At 45.1% G+C, this 14,114-nt stretch overlaps 1 protein-coding gene across 1 annotated transcript in view; it reads left to right on the forward strand.

Annotated features, from left to right (window-relative positions):
- The first annotated feature begins 1,388 nt into the window (after positions 1 to 1,388).
- The window catches only part of LOC142564216 (triokinase/FMN cyclase-like), a 44,347-nt gene continuing 31,621 nt past the window's right edge, over positions 1,389 to 14,114 (forward strand). Inside the window, exons 1-3 of the mRNA XM_075675133.1 lie at positions 1,389 to 1,520; positions 10,407 to 10,685; positions 13,572 to 13,682. Coding sequence (XP_075531248.1) covers positions 10,454 to 10,685; positions 13,572 to 13,682 — 343 coding nt within the window. The 5' untranslated portion in view covers positions 1,389 to 1,520; positions 10,407 to 10,453. The remainder of the gene's footprint in view (positions 1,521 to 10,406; positions 10,686 to 13,571; positions 13,683 to 14,114) is intronic.

Below are 14,114 nucleotides of genomic sequence, written 5' to 3' on the forward strand. Positions count from 1 at the left end.
TTCTGTATCCTGTTAATTACTGTTTCCAATTGAGATATCCAGACTCCTCTGGGTACTGTACAGGTCAGTATATAATTCTCCCGCTGCTTTTACTATATCTTCGAGATTGCTGATGATATTACCCTGCCTATCTTTTAGTGCATGCATCTTGGTTTGTCCTATGCCAAGTTTCTTTCGCACTGATTTCAGGCTGTGTCCATTTTTTACGGTTACTTCAGTCTTTCTCACGTTATAGTTTCGAATATCACTTATTTTAACCTTGTTGATCAGTTTTGACAGTTCCGCGAATTCTATCTTATCTCTTGAGTTGGATACTTTCATTTTTTGTAGTTCCTTTATTGGGTCCTTTGTTACTTGGGAGAGCTTGCCTACTGGTTGCCTTGGTGCCTTGCCTCCCACTTCAATTGCTGCCTCTGAAGCCAGTTACGGTTTCATTCATTAGCTTTATGTCATCCTCATCTCTCTGTTCTAAGGCTGCATATTTGTTTGCAAGTACCAGCCTGAATTTGTCTGCTTTTATCCACGCTGCCTCTAGGTTGACCGGTTACTTCTTGACCAATTTTGCTCTTTCTCTCTTCAAATTGAGGTGAATCCTAGCCCTCACTAACCTATGGTCACTGCACTTTACCCTACCTATCACTTCTACATCCTGCACTATGCTGGGATCAGCAGAAAGTATGAAGTCAATTTCATTGCTTGTTTCACCATTAGGGCTTTCCCAGGTCCACTTTCTGTTGCTACGCTTCATGAAAAAGGTGTTCATTATTCGAAGCTTATTCCTTTCGGCGAATTCTACCAGCATCTCTCATATATAGCGTTTCTAGAATCAACGCCGTAGTTGCCAATTGTTTGTTCACCAGCCAACTTTTCCCCAACTTTTGTATTGAAGTCGCCCATTACTACAATATACTGAGTTTGCACTTTTCACACCGCTAATTCAACTTCTTCATAAAACTGATCTACTTCCTCATCATCGTAGCTGGATATTGGAGCGTAGGCTTGTACTAACTTTAATCGGTACCTCTTATTAAGTTTGATTACGACTACAGCTATACCTCTCACAGCCGCTCGATGAAAACATGTGCGTTTTCATCGAGCGGCCGTGGTTAAACGTTGCAAGGCTCAATTTCCATTGGCGGCCTCTCCGGACCCACAATTTCTTAGCACCCTCTTTTGCGTTACAGGTCTGACCACCGCCTTTAAGTAGTGAAATGTTCTTAAATGCGCGCGCAAAAGGCAATGTGGCGCCATCTACTCAATGTCACCGTAAGATTTGTTGCTTACATCCCGGAGGCTTCGGATAACAGCGGCCGAAGGGCGACATTGCCACTTTCCTTCATGAGTGCGGCGGTGTACGAGCGCTCTCGCGACGGGCCCGTGACCTTGCTCAGTGTCACGTGGCCTTTCAGATAACTGTGCCGGCGCCGCAACATACGCGAGCACGTTCGCCCCGTACGCCGCTGGCATGTAGCACGCGAGGAAACAGCTAGCGAGGCCGGCGTCATCTGACTAGACAACGCGTGAGTTTCCTGCCTGCTTGTGGCGATATGCATGACGCGACTATTAAGACTGTTTCTGGCTCGGAGTGAGTACCACACAGATACTGGTATACGGAATCTTTGCGAGCGGCGAGGCAAATGCGCCTCGGAAGCTTGGCGAGATGCGGCGGCGTACTCCCGCACAACGCGATCGTCTGGCTCAACGTCTGGCACGTTCCCGCATGACGTAGCTTCTCGCCGACGCAAGGGGGCGCTCTCACGGTAAGCGCTATGGTAAGCGTGACAGCGCTTACCGTGAGAGTGCTCTCACGGTCACGGTGTTAGAAGCTCACGGTACCTGTGCGCTTACCTGTGGAGACTTTAGCGCGCACAAAAACAGGGCGTCGAACGAAGAAGGTCCCTTCTTCGTTCGACGTCCTGTTCTTGTGCGAGAAGAAGTCTCCGAAGAACCATGTACAACCAACTCGCCCAAAACGTAACGTTTCTCTTACCTGTGCTCGCTTTGCTTTAACAGGTAGGCAGTAGAGCGTCATCCTCGCTTCGCTTGGGCGTGGTTGCCACGTCCACCCGATACAAAGGGCTGACCACAACGTCATCATCATCATCGTGAGCGCGAACCTTTAAGTGCGAGTGTTAATGAGTGTGTCCACCTTCTAGAAGCATTGGGATTCAAGGTGCAAGGTTGAATTGGTCAGCAGGCGAGATAAATAATAAGAGATTGATAGAACCGGAGGCATTGCAAGCGTAGGTAAACATCGTATCATGTCGTGAGAGAGGATGGCAAAAGGCTAGGTAGCGATACATCTATTAAAACCGAAACAAATTAAGTAGCCTAGGGGACTATTTGTCCACTCACCATTTCCAAGGGGGGCGCCAATAAACATCATCATCATTGTGACCTCGTGGAGAAATGACCCGTAATGCACACTGCGGGAGAGCGTCTTTTTCGAGCTTGCCAACGCGGCCTTTAGTGCAACAAGGTGATCTATAAACCAGGCAGTTCTGACGGCGCTTGAACTCCCTCCATCGGGCAATTAAGGTGCTCGTCGGAGTTGCAGGCCGCGCACCTTGAAAGGGAAATAACTGTTCGTACCGTTACGCGACCGATAGGGTGGAGACTGACTGAAAGTTGATCAGATTGGCAAGAATGTCTCACGGTGCTAAAGCACGCCTGCAAACACGAGCGCACGAGGGAACGATATATGCGTTTCGTTCGTGTTGTCATTTTCACCCAGCCTACCTTTTAGTACGATGCCTAAAGCTCGTAAGTCGAATCGAATTACGGAGCTGCAGAGTTAAGACGGACAAACTACGCAAACAATGAAGCGCTTCTGTGCTCGCCTGTGCTGGCGTTCATGTAGTTTGTCTGCCTTATAAGAGGAATTCTTTAGCTCGGGCCCAGCTGCGCCGCGGCCTATTCGAATACATGTAAAACGCAGAAATGGTTTTCGGAGATAACCTCTGGACCGTTTTTAATGAAATTTGTTGCATATGAGAGAGAAAGTTAAATTCTAGTTACTGTTTGAAGCGTAATTTCGATTTAGGGCCTGAATTATGTTGGGAAGAAGTAGACGCATGAAGTTTATAAACGAATAGCTCTGCATCAAGAACAGATATTGTGGTTCCGTAAGCGGTATCAATTAGATCATTCAAAGCGGACAAATTCGACATGCCAATTTATATCTCACGTGAATTCGTTACGTTGTGTACAAGGGTTCTGCAAAAGTTGTATTTCCATATTACTAAATTTGTTGAGAATCATGTGTGACATATCAATTTTGTCCGCTTTAGATGTGCTATTAGATGCAATTCACAGAATTGTCATATCATTTTTCATTGGTGAGTTACCCGGAGTTGTAAAGTTGATAGTTTAATTTTCAGAAAATTTGCGATTTTCGCCAATTTTTAATAAAAAATTACAATCTAAATAAAACATTCGAAAACGACAGTCGCTAGGTTTTAAAATTTTCTTTTGAATACAATAAACCTTGTCAAATATGGCGCTAGTGGTTGCTGAGAAAAACGAATTCTCATTTTACATGTATTTAGATAGGAGCGCCCGAGCTAAAGCTTCCTCTTAACTCTGCAGCTAGTGCTGTATTCTAATTACGCTATTCGATGTAGCTCCAACGCAAGCTTGGTTAGTCAACCATCCGATACTCCAGTGTTAGACATGTCCAGCTATAGAAATAACGAAATACGTCTACGAGTGAGTGAGCGCTCTGCTGAACCTGGTGGTTAGCAGATAAATAAGTGCTATCGCATTTAAAAAGTTGCGGTGACGGAATATTGGACCATTTCCAACTTACAGATATAATAATTTCTGCTGTTCGATTTCTTAGATTACACGTTTTCAAATCATCGATTTACTCAAACAGTCGATTGAATCAAAGATGAGGGAATAATATACTTCAAAAGTTTGCGACCCTTTATACGCATTGCCTAACGACTTTAAGTGTTCCAGAGAGTTGGAAGAGTGCCAACACAGCATTATTTATAGGTAGGGAGACGTTAAAAATGTGAGACTTTAAAGATTTGAATAATTATAAGTCAATTAGATTGCATTCAGCATTGCATAAAACATTCACCAATGTAATTTCCAACGGAATCGGGGCAATCCTTGAATTCAATAAATCAAGACCCGCCGCGGTGGCTAAGCGGCTATGGTGTTGCGCTGTTAAGCACGAGGTCGCGGGATCGAATCCCGGCCGCGGCGGCTGCATTCCAATGGGGGACGAAACGCCCGTGTATCATGCATTGGGGGCACGTGAAAGATAATCTGATGGATAGGTGTGCTAGTTGGTAACGCACGTGAATAAAAAAACACGAAAGCCGTAGAAAAAAAAAGAACACACACTAGTAACTGATGAGCGCGTGTGGTGTGTTTGTTTTTCTACGTCCTTCGTGTTTTTAGCGCTCGAAGTTTTAATTAATACTCTGGTGGTCCCAATTAATTCGCGGAGTCCCTCACTACGGCGTTTCTCGTAATCAAATCGTGGTTTTGGCACCCAATACCCCAGAATTCATTCACCTAACCAAGGCTGGCTTCAGGAAGGGGGTATTCTTCAATGGATCATATCCATGTCATTGATGAAGTTACAACGCATGTAAACTGTTCACACGCGTTGTCTTAATCTTTATTGTTTTTCTTTAAGCATTTGTCTACCAGTGCCTCTACAATGCCCGTGTGATAGTTACAGGGCGGCCGTAACTCCTGCCTCTTTAGGTGCGTGCCGGATAAATCCGCAGCCGCAATTGTTTTTTCTTTTTGTGACGTTGACCATCGTTCCTTGCTTGCAGTCTTTCTTTTTTCTAGTATATTTTCCCGTTCGTCCAATAGATCCCAATTGATAGCCAGTGCTCGTGCCATGCGTGTCTCAGTTCTGGTTCCTCGCGCTGTTCCCAACACAATTCCTGATTGTTCCTGTGCACTATTGAAAAAACAATTATGGGGTTTTACGTGCCAAAACCACTTTCTGATCATGAGGCACGCCGTAGTGGAGGACTCCGCAAATTTTGCGCCACCTGGGGTTCTTTAACGTGCACCTAAATCTAAGTACACGGGCGTTTTCGCATTTCGCCTCCATCGAAATGCGGCCGCCGTGGCCGGGATTCGATCCCGCGACCTCGTGCTCAGCAGCCCAACACCATAGCCACTGAGCAACCACGGCGGGTAGCGGTTCAATGGTGCCATTGGGGCGAAGTGCGAGGATATACGTGCCTCAGAGCTATAGTACCCATTTACGGCACGATTAGTGGATGGCCATTTGTATCTCAAAGAGAGACCACAGGTGCACATTTCAAGCTCGCACGCCCACAAAAGTGCTTGTGCGCGCAGTCATGCAATGAGGGACGTACACTACAGTTCGCCACGGTTCTGCTGTCCTATACTCGTTGCCGCGAAGGCAGCGCCGCTTGCTAGCGTGAACTTTTCTTTCATTTAGTAATACGCATATATAATAATGCGTAAATTCCTATATAATCAAACGAATACGATATAAACAATAGATACGGTACAAGCAATGTAATATGTGGTTGCGTAGTCAGCATCTATCTCCAGTTAGAAAGTTTCACCGCAGAGTGCAGAACACACTGTTTTTTTTGTTACTTTAATTACTGAATTGATGGCTTTGGGGTTTCGAGCAAATAATGTCCGCCAGGTCCTATTATTGAACTTTTCTGTCATGATTCCAGTAGCGTTTGTGGGCTTCTAAAAAAGAAAGTGTTGGAAGTAAAGGTTAAAGGTTTTTTTTTTAGTTTTAGAAAACTTTTGCGTCATTAGTGCAATACTACTTCGCAAATAATTATTGATGTTAGTGTGCTTGCGTAACCGCTTAATCTTTTATCGTGTGAAGCGCCCCCCCCCCCCCCCCCCCATACTCAATGCTTCATATAGGAGCCTGTAAGCTATGATGAATAAAAAAAGAAGGAAAGAAGACACAGTGAATATGGTTACTGTGTTCCATTGTTTTCACTTTTGTGGTCAAGAAAACTTGGTATCTTTTTTTTTTCGAGTGTCTCTCATTCAGGAGCTAGACTTAATACAGCTTGTTTACAGTCTAACGCTATACTGGCTCACCAACTTTTTGCGCGCGCGTACTGAGGTACTGCACCGCCATCTCGACTGCTTTATCTTTTCTTATCTCAAAACTCAGTTTGTTCTGCAGAAGAGTGCAGCAGGCACGTAGCATACTGTCTTGACTGCCAGAGATAACATAATGAGAAGCTGCTGGAAAGTCGACAGGCTGTTAAAGAAAACCGAGATCATTTGGCCTCGAAATCGACTAACTATGTATATGGACGACATCTCTTCGCGTCGGGGAGCAAATTCAGGACAGACCGAGATACCGCCGACAAAACCCGTGCGTACATGATTTGAGTGCTTAGAAGACGTTTCGGCTGCTGAACGGGTCTCTTGTTCATCACGATGAAAGGCTCGAGATATCGCGCTTATGCTAGATTCAGCAGTCCCTTTGGGCCTCTCGAGTGTCGGGCAGGTGGCAAGTTAGCCTCACTTCGGTTCGGCCTCTTATAGCTATAGATAGACGCGTCCAAATACACTTCGTTTTCCGGCACTCGACCTACACGTCAAAGCCATGCAAACAAACTCATAAATACTCCTACAGTAATGAAACGTTTAAACATTCTTTCTTTCTGCTTGCCATAAGAGAATCGAAGCAAGTGCACTCATCTATCACAAACACCAAATAGTTCACGGAATTCGCTAATAAAATTGAAGGCAACAAGAACTAGCTTTTTTTTTTCATTGTTACTTCATGTATCAATATTGTTAAACTTTAGTAACACTAAAGTGATGTTCACTGTTTGTATTCATGTAACCAGTATGTGCTGTTGTAATGCAGTACTGTAACCTCTTATTTCCTACATTTGTTTACATATTTGATTGTTTTGTAAACGCTTCACATACTGTATTGCCCTCCTGCTATGCTCTCAGCTGACAGCAGCGGTATTGAAATAAATAAATAAATCTCTTCATAAAATAGAAAATTAATATCCACCCGACAATTGTAGCACGAAGCTAAGAAACTCCCGACTTCGATTCACGCACCAGAACATTTTCTTTTTTCAACTTCGAAATGTCTTTTCTGTGAACCCGAATGGGTTTTCTTTGTACCTTCGCGCACAAGTAAGGTGGGTGTTAATTTTCTCTTTCGTGAGCATTGCTCCAGCTTGCGGGCTTCGGCGGAACTGACTTCCCAATTATCTGTTATCTGGATAATCTGGATAATCATGTATTCTGTAGATATTACCGTTGCGCCCAGTTCTCATCCTTCGCGATAATTTAAGCCTGCAGGAGGTCCCAGTCGACCCCCCGCTGCCTCGCTTGATGCGTGTTCGGAGAGGACCCGACTTGTTTCAAACGAGGGCAACTCACGGCAACATTGTTCAATAAGGGGAGAGAGGGGGGGGGGGGTCGCTGAGTACGCTCATTTATGCATCGTTGTTGTCGTCTCCAAGATGTATTTTCTGGTTGGCAGGAGCATACATAAGCGTTCCTCATACATACTGTCTCCGTCGTTTACATTTCAGCAACACGGGTGTTTTATTTTGCAGTGCCCCATTTCTTGCCTGAAAAAATCTTCGTTCTTTTGATGTCACCTTTCATCTCACTTCAAAAAAATGCTTATGCTACGATTTTTTTATGTCGACCGGCTCTTAATCTCTCATTCTTTGATATAGCTTGAATTCAGTTAGTCACCCGCCGTGGTTGCTCAGTGGCTATGGTGTTAGGCTGCTGAGCACGAGGTCGCGGGATCGAATCCCGGCCACGGCGGCCGCATTTCGATGGGGGCGAAATGCGAAAACACCCGTGTGCTTAGATTTAGGTGCACGTTAAAGAACCCCAGGTGGTCAAAATTTCCGGAGTCCTCCACTACGGCGTGCCTCATAATTAGAAAGTGGTTTTGGCACGTAAAACCCCAAACATTATTAATTCAGTTAGTCGGAATTCTCAGATACGGCCACTTGTCTGCACCCGCCGCAGCGGCTCCGTTGTGGCGTTACGCTGCTGAGCAGGAGGTGGTGGGTTCGACTCCAGAGCGCGGTGGCCGCATTCAAATGGTGGCGGAGCGCGAAAGCGCTCGTGTTCACTCTTAAGCAAAGTTACACCCTGTGGTTCGTGTCTTGCCACACAACGATAATCGCCATCTGTCTCGCTTGCGTTTCCTTTCTTGAAAACGCTGCGCTCGCTAGTTTCCTGTCGAGAATATTGCGGCTCGCGTCTTTTTTTTTTTTTTTTTGACCTGCCGCTCCGCTTTCGCTCTTTCATCCTTCGCTGTTGAGCTCGTTCGCTCGGTTACGCCGAGACCGACGCTCGACGCAGGAGCGGGCACCTAGGAGCTGCGCTCTAAAAACGTCCGTGCCCAGTGCATACCCAGGGTGATCCATATATCCCATGGTGATCCAATATCCCATGGTGATCAAAATCAATCTGGAGTCCACCACTACGGCGTGCCTCGTAATCAAATCGTGCTTTTGACACATAAAACCCCAGAATCCGACTCGATTCGCCAGATTGTTGAAAGTGAACCGCGAGAGAGGAGCCTGACACGCTTCATTGTGATGCGTTTCGGATATCCGCACTCTTCGACCGTCATCGCGTATATGAGTTCTGCCCGAATTTCTTGCATTTATTCACAGTACCCTATGTTTCTTTTTTCGTTCATTTTTCCACCCGACTCTTTGGTTCATCCCCTGTTACGGGCGTACGTATAGTTCCTCGCCATATTACCTAGAGGGAAATTTGGCGCTGCTGCACTGTGGTATGCATGGGAATGCCGATATATTGTGTCTTCGGATTGGCATCGTTCTCGGAGAGCCAGGCAAGCACCGTTCCGTCTGTCACAATGATTCATTTTCTACTAAAACAGCACGTAAAAAGCTGTTTTAGCTTTATTATTACACAAAAACATGTTTCGTTTAACTATGAAAACTTGTTAGTGCATGTGCAATTACATGATACGCAAAAAGTATCAGCGGGCCGCTAAAGTTGCAGGACAGACAAGATTCGCGCTCGCTTTGGAACAGTTTGTCGTCTGTTCTTGCTTTTCTTCCCATCATGCATTTTAGGTGAGTAAAGATGCAATTCGCGTGAATGGAAACATTTTGTGAAGATGTTACTTTAAGAACGCGTTATTTGTGTAGCCATATCCACGTTTTAGACGAAGCCTCTTACAACACCAGTCAACACAAGCCTCGCAGACACATATACCGTCATTCCCACGACAGCACAGCGCCCCTTAAGAAACTCCCATAGACGGTGGCGCCAGATTTCCCTCTAGATGTTACAGTGAGAAACTCTTGGTTACGGGCACACACGACTTTGAGCATAAATATCATCGTCGTCGTCGTCTGGACGCTGGCATAAATATGGTCTAGCTAATTCGCCATCGTGTCGCTTCCGTAATGGATTAGGATCAATCAATAAATACTTACCTTGGACTGTCGTCGTTTCTCTTACATGAGGAAAACGGCTGCGCAAATCCCACCGCGCCAGATTGGCCTGCCCATGAAGTCTTATTGTTATTTCGTCTATATGCCCCTTCTTTCCTTTCACATACTTTTGTTGTTTTTTATCGCGGCTGACCGCTCAACCAAAGGGTATATCTGTACTCTCCTTGATTTCTTATATGTATCAATAACATTACTATCATTCTTGAATTAATCGCACTAATACCTTTATCAAAGCAGCTCGACTATGTGTAATTAAAAAAAGGAAAAAGAGAAACCTTTGAGAGGGTAGGTACCACTGCCAAACGTCTCATTTATGCTGAGTTTCGTATGTCGAAATTTTTATTTAAGCACGAGGGACTCGTAGCGTTTTTGATAAGCTCAGAGCAAAGTTTCAGTTGTGGATAGATTAGAAAACCCAATTGCAAATTAATTACTACACTAATTAAATATTTACTCAAATAATATTTCATAGTTTTTCTTTTCTGTAGAAATGTTCTCTCCATGGGCATAAACAAAGGGGAACAAGTTGACTTAATTTTCATGAGTGTGGAACTGTAGGCACCACGGGACTGATATCACCATCGCCGTAGAGTCACGATCAAACAACATGGTCATCATCTCGATGCCGGCTCGTGGTTGCCCCGTTCAAACGGCGTCGTCTTCTCTGCAGGGACGCATCTCGATCGACGGCATCACCGAGTTACTACACTAATTATTTACTCAAATAATATTTCATTTTTTGTAGAAATGTTCTCTCCATATGACCATAAACGAAGGGGAACAAGTCGACTTAATTTTCATGAGTGTGGAACTGTGTCTAGGCATTACGGGGCTGGCATCACCATCGTCGTAGAGTCACTATCAAACACCATCGTCATCATCTCGATGCCGGCTCGTGGTTCCCTCGTTCGAACGGCGCCGTCTTCTCTGCAGAGAGGCATCGACGGCATCACCAAGGGGGCGCGCCGCGACACTCGACCATGTCCCGGAAAGGCGAAGCGGGCGTCCGGGGTTCTGCTCGGCCCAAGTTCATCAACGCGCCGGAGTCGTGCGTCGCCGACAGCCTGGCGGGCTTCGTGGCCGTCAACACGGCCGTCCGGGTACTTCGCGGATGCAGCGCCCTGGTGAGGCACGACTACGAGCAGCTGGCCACCAGGGGACAAGTGGCGCTGCTGTCCGGAGGCGGCTCGGGCCACGAGCCAGGATTCAGCGGTGAGTGGAGCGTACTGACGCCACGTTGTCGAATTTTTCTTCTTTCTTTCTTTTTTTACGTTGAATGAACGTTTGAAAACTCTCAATCGTATCGTGTAGCATCTGCTTATGGAAACTACTGCTTACGTCAATCCACTCCTCTCTGTATAGGGTTAATGTAACACCTCTCTCTAACGCCTTGATAGTCCTGAAAGCTTTAAAATGAAAGCCTAGAAAAAAATATTAGCGCAACAGCGCCCTAAATAATTTATTATACTGGCGGGCAACATTCTGGCGTCATGAAGGGAAAGATATAGAGGGGCGGAGCTTCTGCACTCGTTTTACTGCGCCAGGTAGTCCGGCAGTCCGACAGCGCTTTCTGTTACTCGGAACGCTCGGAACAAATTTGAATCGGCGTAGCTTCTACGTGCGACAGTTTCGCATTTGCCCAAATGCGGAAGAGAAAAGCGGATGAAAGTCAATTTCGAAGGGACTGACAACTGGCCCGCATGTGTTGCGAGACGTTGATGGAAATGAAATGACCATGATTTACAGTGATAAGAATTTAGCATGCTGTTCGCTATTTACGTAAGAATGATAACTTTAAATTGACAAAGATAGTCTCAAAAACCAGTATGTGGCGAGGTCTGGTGGTGAAATCTTGGTGCTTCGGATGTAGCCTATAAGATTACTGTGCGTATGTCCACTGTTAAGTACAACATAATTATTCCTTAAAATTGCAGTAGCTGTATTATTAGAACGCGCTTTATTCTATGCGTCGGAAATAAAAAAGCGCACGCATGGCTTCGACAACACGCTGAACTGCGTATCACGTGTAAAAGCGTCGTTTCGTTTTCGATCCAATTTGTTTCGCTTTCGATGGTTAAATACCAAACCAGTTGGACAGGAAAACATGAAAACACGCCATTATCACAGGAATACTTGAATACTTCGGGAAATATGAACCGCAGGAACATCGACTTGGTAAATAAAATGATGCCTTCTCACAGTTACGGCCGCACTTGTCCGTCTGCCTCCCACTAATGCCAGCGTATAATCGCTATGGTGTCCACCTATCACCGTTTTCAGGCTGCTTCCATGTGAACTGCTTCCTCACTGCAGATCGAAAAACTCCGATAAAATATGTTCCGCTGCGTTTTTCGCGTTAGCACTTCATGGTTATACACTCTGGCCGGTAAGCTTTCCATTGCACAAAAATAATAATAATAAACAGGTACCATCAAAATTGGTTGTCAGTTCCTTTAACACTCCGTGGTGTGGTTTACCTTATGTTGCTGCTTTAAACAGGCTGTTTGTTTATTCTTCCATAGTGCTCACTAACTAACGCGGATGAGGATGTGGAACTTTATATATATATATATATATATATATATATATATATATATATATATATATATATATATATATATATATATATATATATATGCATAATGTCTGTTTCCACAAACAATTAAGTTTAAGTACTCCTGAGCAGTAGCACATCGCGATTCAAAAGAGCCTCCTGCAGGGCTCGTTTATTTCCTTTGAGCAACACCATCGTATCTAGGCACGAAGTTAGCAAACTTATATAGCTATGTGTCATCACTTCACGACAATGTCCATGACGCCAGATCCGGAATCGGGAGAGCCAACTTTAGCATCAAATAAGAATGTCTTACGTTTCCCAGCCTTCGTATATGTGAGTCGCCTGGGCGTGAGTCTCTCAGGTAGAGAAGCGCGTGACAGAATTCGTACGATTTCGAAAATGTGTAACGATCTCCTCTAAAGAAGTGTCGTTTTCAAAAGCCACAAAGTGCATGTATGCAAGAGAAGGGTTCACAGGAAGATGGAGGCTTGAGGTAATTAACTCTGGCTGGACGAGGAATGTCGCCGAAGTCAACGTTTGGACAAGGGAACTTGTCTTTATCGTGGCTGATCGGGCATACGGAACGCCGTTAGGCCTAATTCTCTAAGACGGCACCGTTAACACTGGAGTCGGCCACCAAGCGCAGTGAATAAGAAAGATTCAAAACGAAATGAATCGTTACAAAATACGCAGTTTCGTCCGCTTACACATATAACGGCCAAACCTTACTTCATTGGGAGTGGAGCCACTTCATTGTACTAAGTGGACGTTGCGTTTTAATTTAAAAGAAAACGAGAACACAAAGTGCGGAAAGGTCAAATGAGTCCAATTATCTGGTCCATCTATGGGTGGTGTTTCTCTTAATTGGCACGGTCGAAGAATCGAACGTCAGTGAGTCATGAATTACCACACTCCTACAGTGCACGTTGAAGTAAAAGTGTTTTAATGTTGCGCTGTTACAGGACCGAGTGCCAGTCGACGTCAGGCTGTAGGTCGACTGGACTTCGGCCGCGACTCCACACGTCTCGTTTTACCTAACCAAGACAGCGGACATCGAGCAATAATCCGAACTGCGACCTCAGAGTTTCGGGATGGCTCCAGCATCCGTGCTATACATTCGGTTTCTCTAACGATTCAAACTTTCAAAGCGCGTCTCTCAGCTGGTAACATTGCTCTACTGTAGCGTAGAATGGAGCACGAGAATAGTTGTATAGTTTTCTAGTTCTAGTACACTTGACGTGCTGCTACCGGGAGTTCCACCATCTTGGTTGCAGACGGCCGAAAGCATATGGGAAAGCCTGCTTGCACCAATTTCGCACATCGTCTGCACTGCTTAACTTTGTGCAATATCACTTTCGGCGATCTCCGCAAATTCAAGATCTCCTCTTTCTTGCGCCGTACATAGAGTTTATGAAAGGTAAGTGTCGCCGCCGCACGCAATATCGGCGCGCAAGTTGCTCCGGCGAAGTTTTTCTGCACTCTTCTGGCCGCGAATGGTACTGCTCAGGCGTCGCACGCTATACTAAAGTTCGCTTGTGCAGGTTTCATCGGACAGGGATTGTTGACGGCTGCGGTAGCGGGACCCGTCTACACGTCTCCGTTCTCGGATCACATCCTGAGCACCATTAGGACAGTGGGAACCAAGAACAAAGGTGAGATGTACTGAAAACTCGCAGTTGAAGAAACGATATAGATTGAAAGGCATGTTTGATTGTTCGTTCAACTGATATCTACTTTTACGACTGCAATATTGCGCCAGTTTTTTTTTTATAATTTGCTCTTGTGGGTACAAACATCAACCGCGTCTCGTTTCGCGTTTGTATATGCAATTGCTCCTCAATAGTGCAAAAGAAAGGCTGTTTGGCAGGTGTTGTAACCGCGCATGGTACAGGGCAAACGGCTAACTTCATAATGCTAGTCAATGTTCCTCTCGTATTTGTGGTGGGCGCGTGAAATGCCTAAGAATAAGGTTTTCCTTAATAGTTTCTTGAAAAATACACTTAAACGATAAGGTTCTCTTCTCAATATTGCTCACGGGTATCAACGTATTTAACGGAAAGTTTCTTATAACTTATTGAATTTAC

This window comes from Dermacentor variabilis, chromosome 11 (genome assembly GCF_050947875.1).
Source record: "Dermacentor variabilis isolate Ectoservices chromosome 11, ASM5094787v1, whole genome shotgun sequence".
NCBI lineage: Eukaryota > Metazoa > Arthropoda > Arachnida > Ixodida > Ixodidae > Dermacentor > Dermacentor variabilis.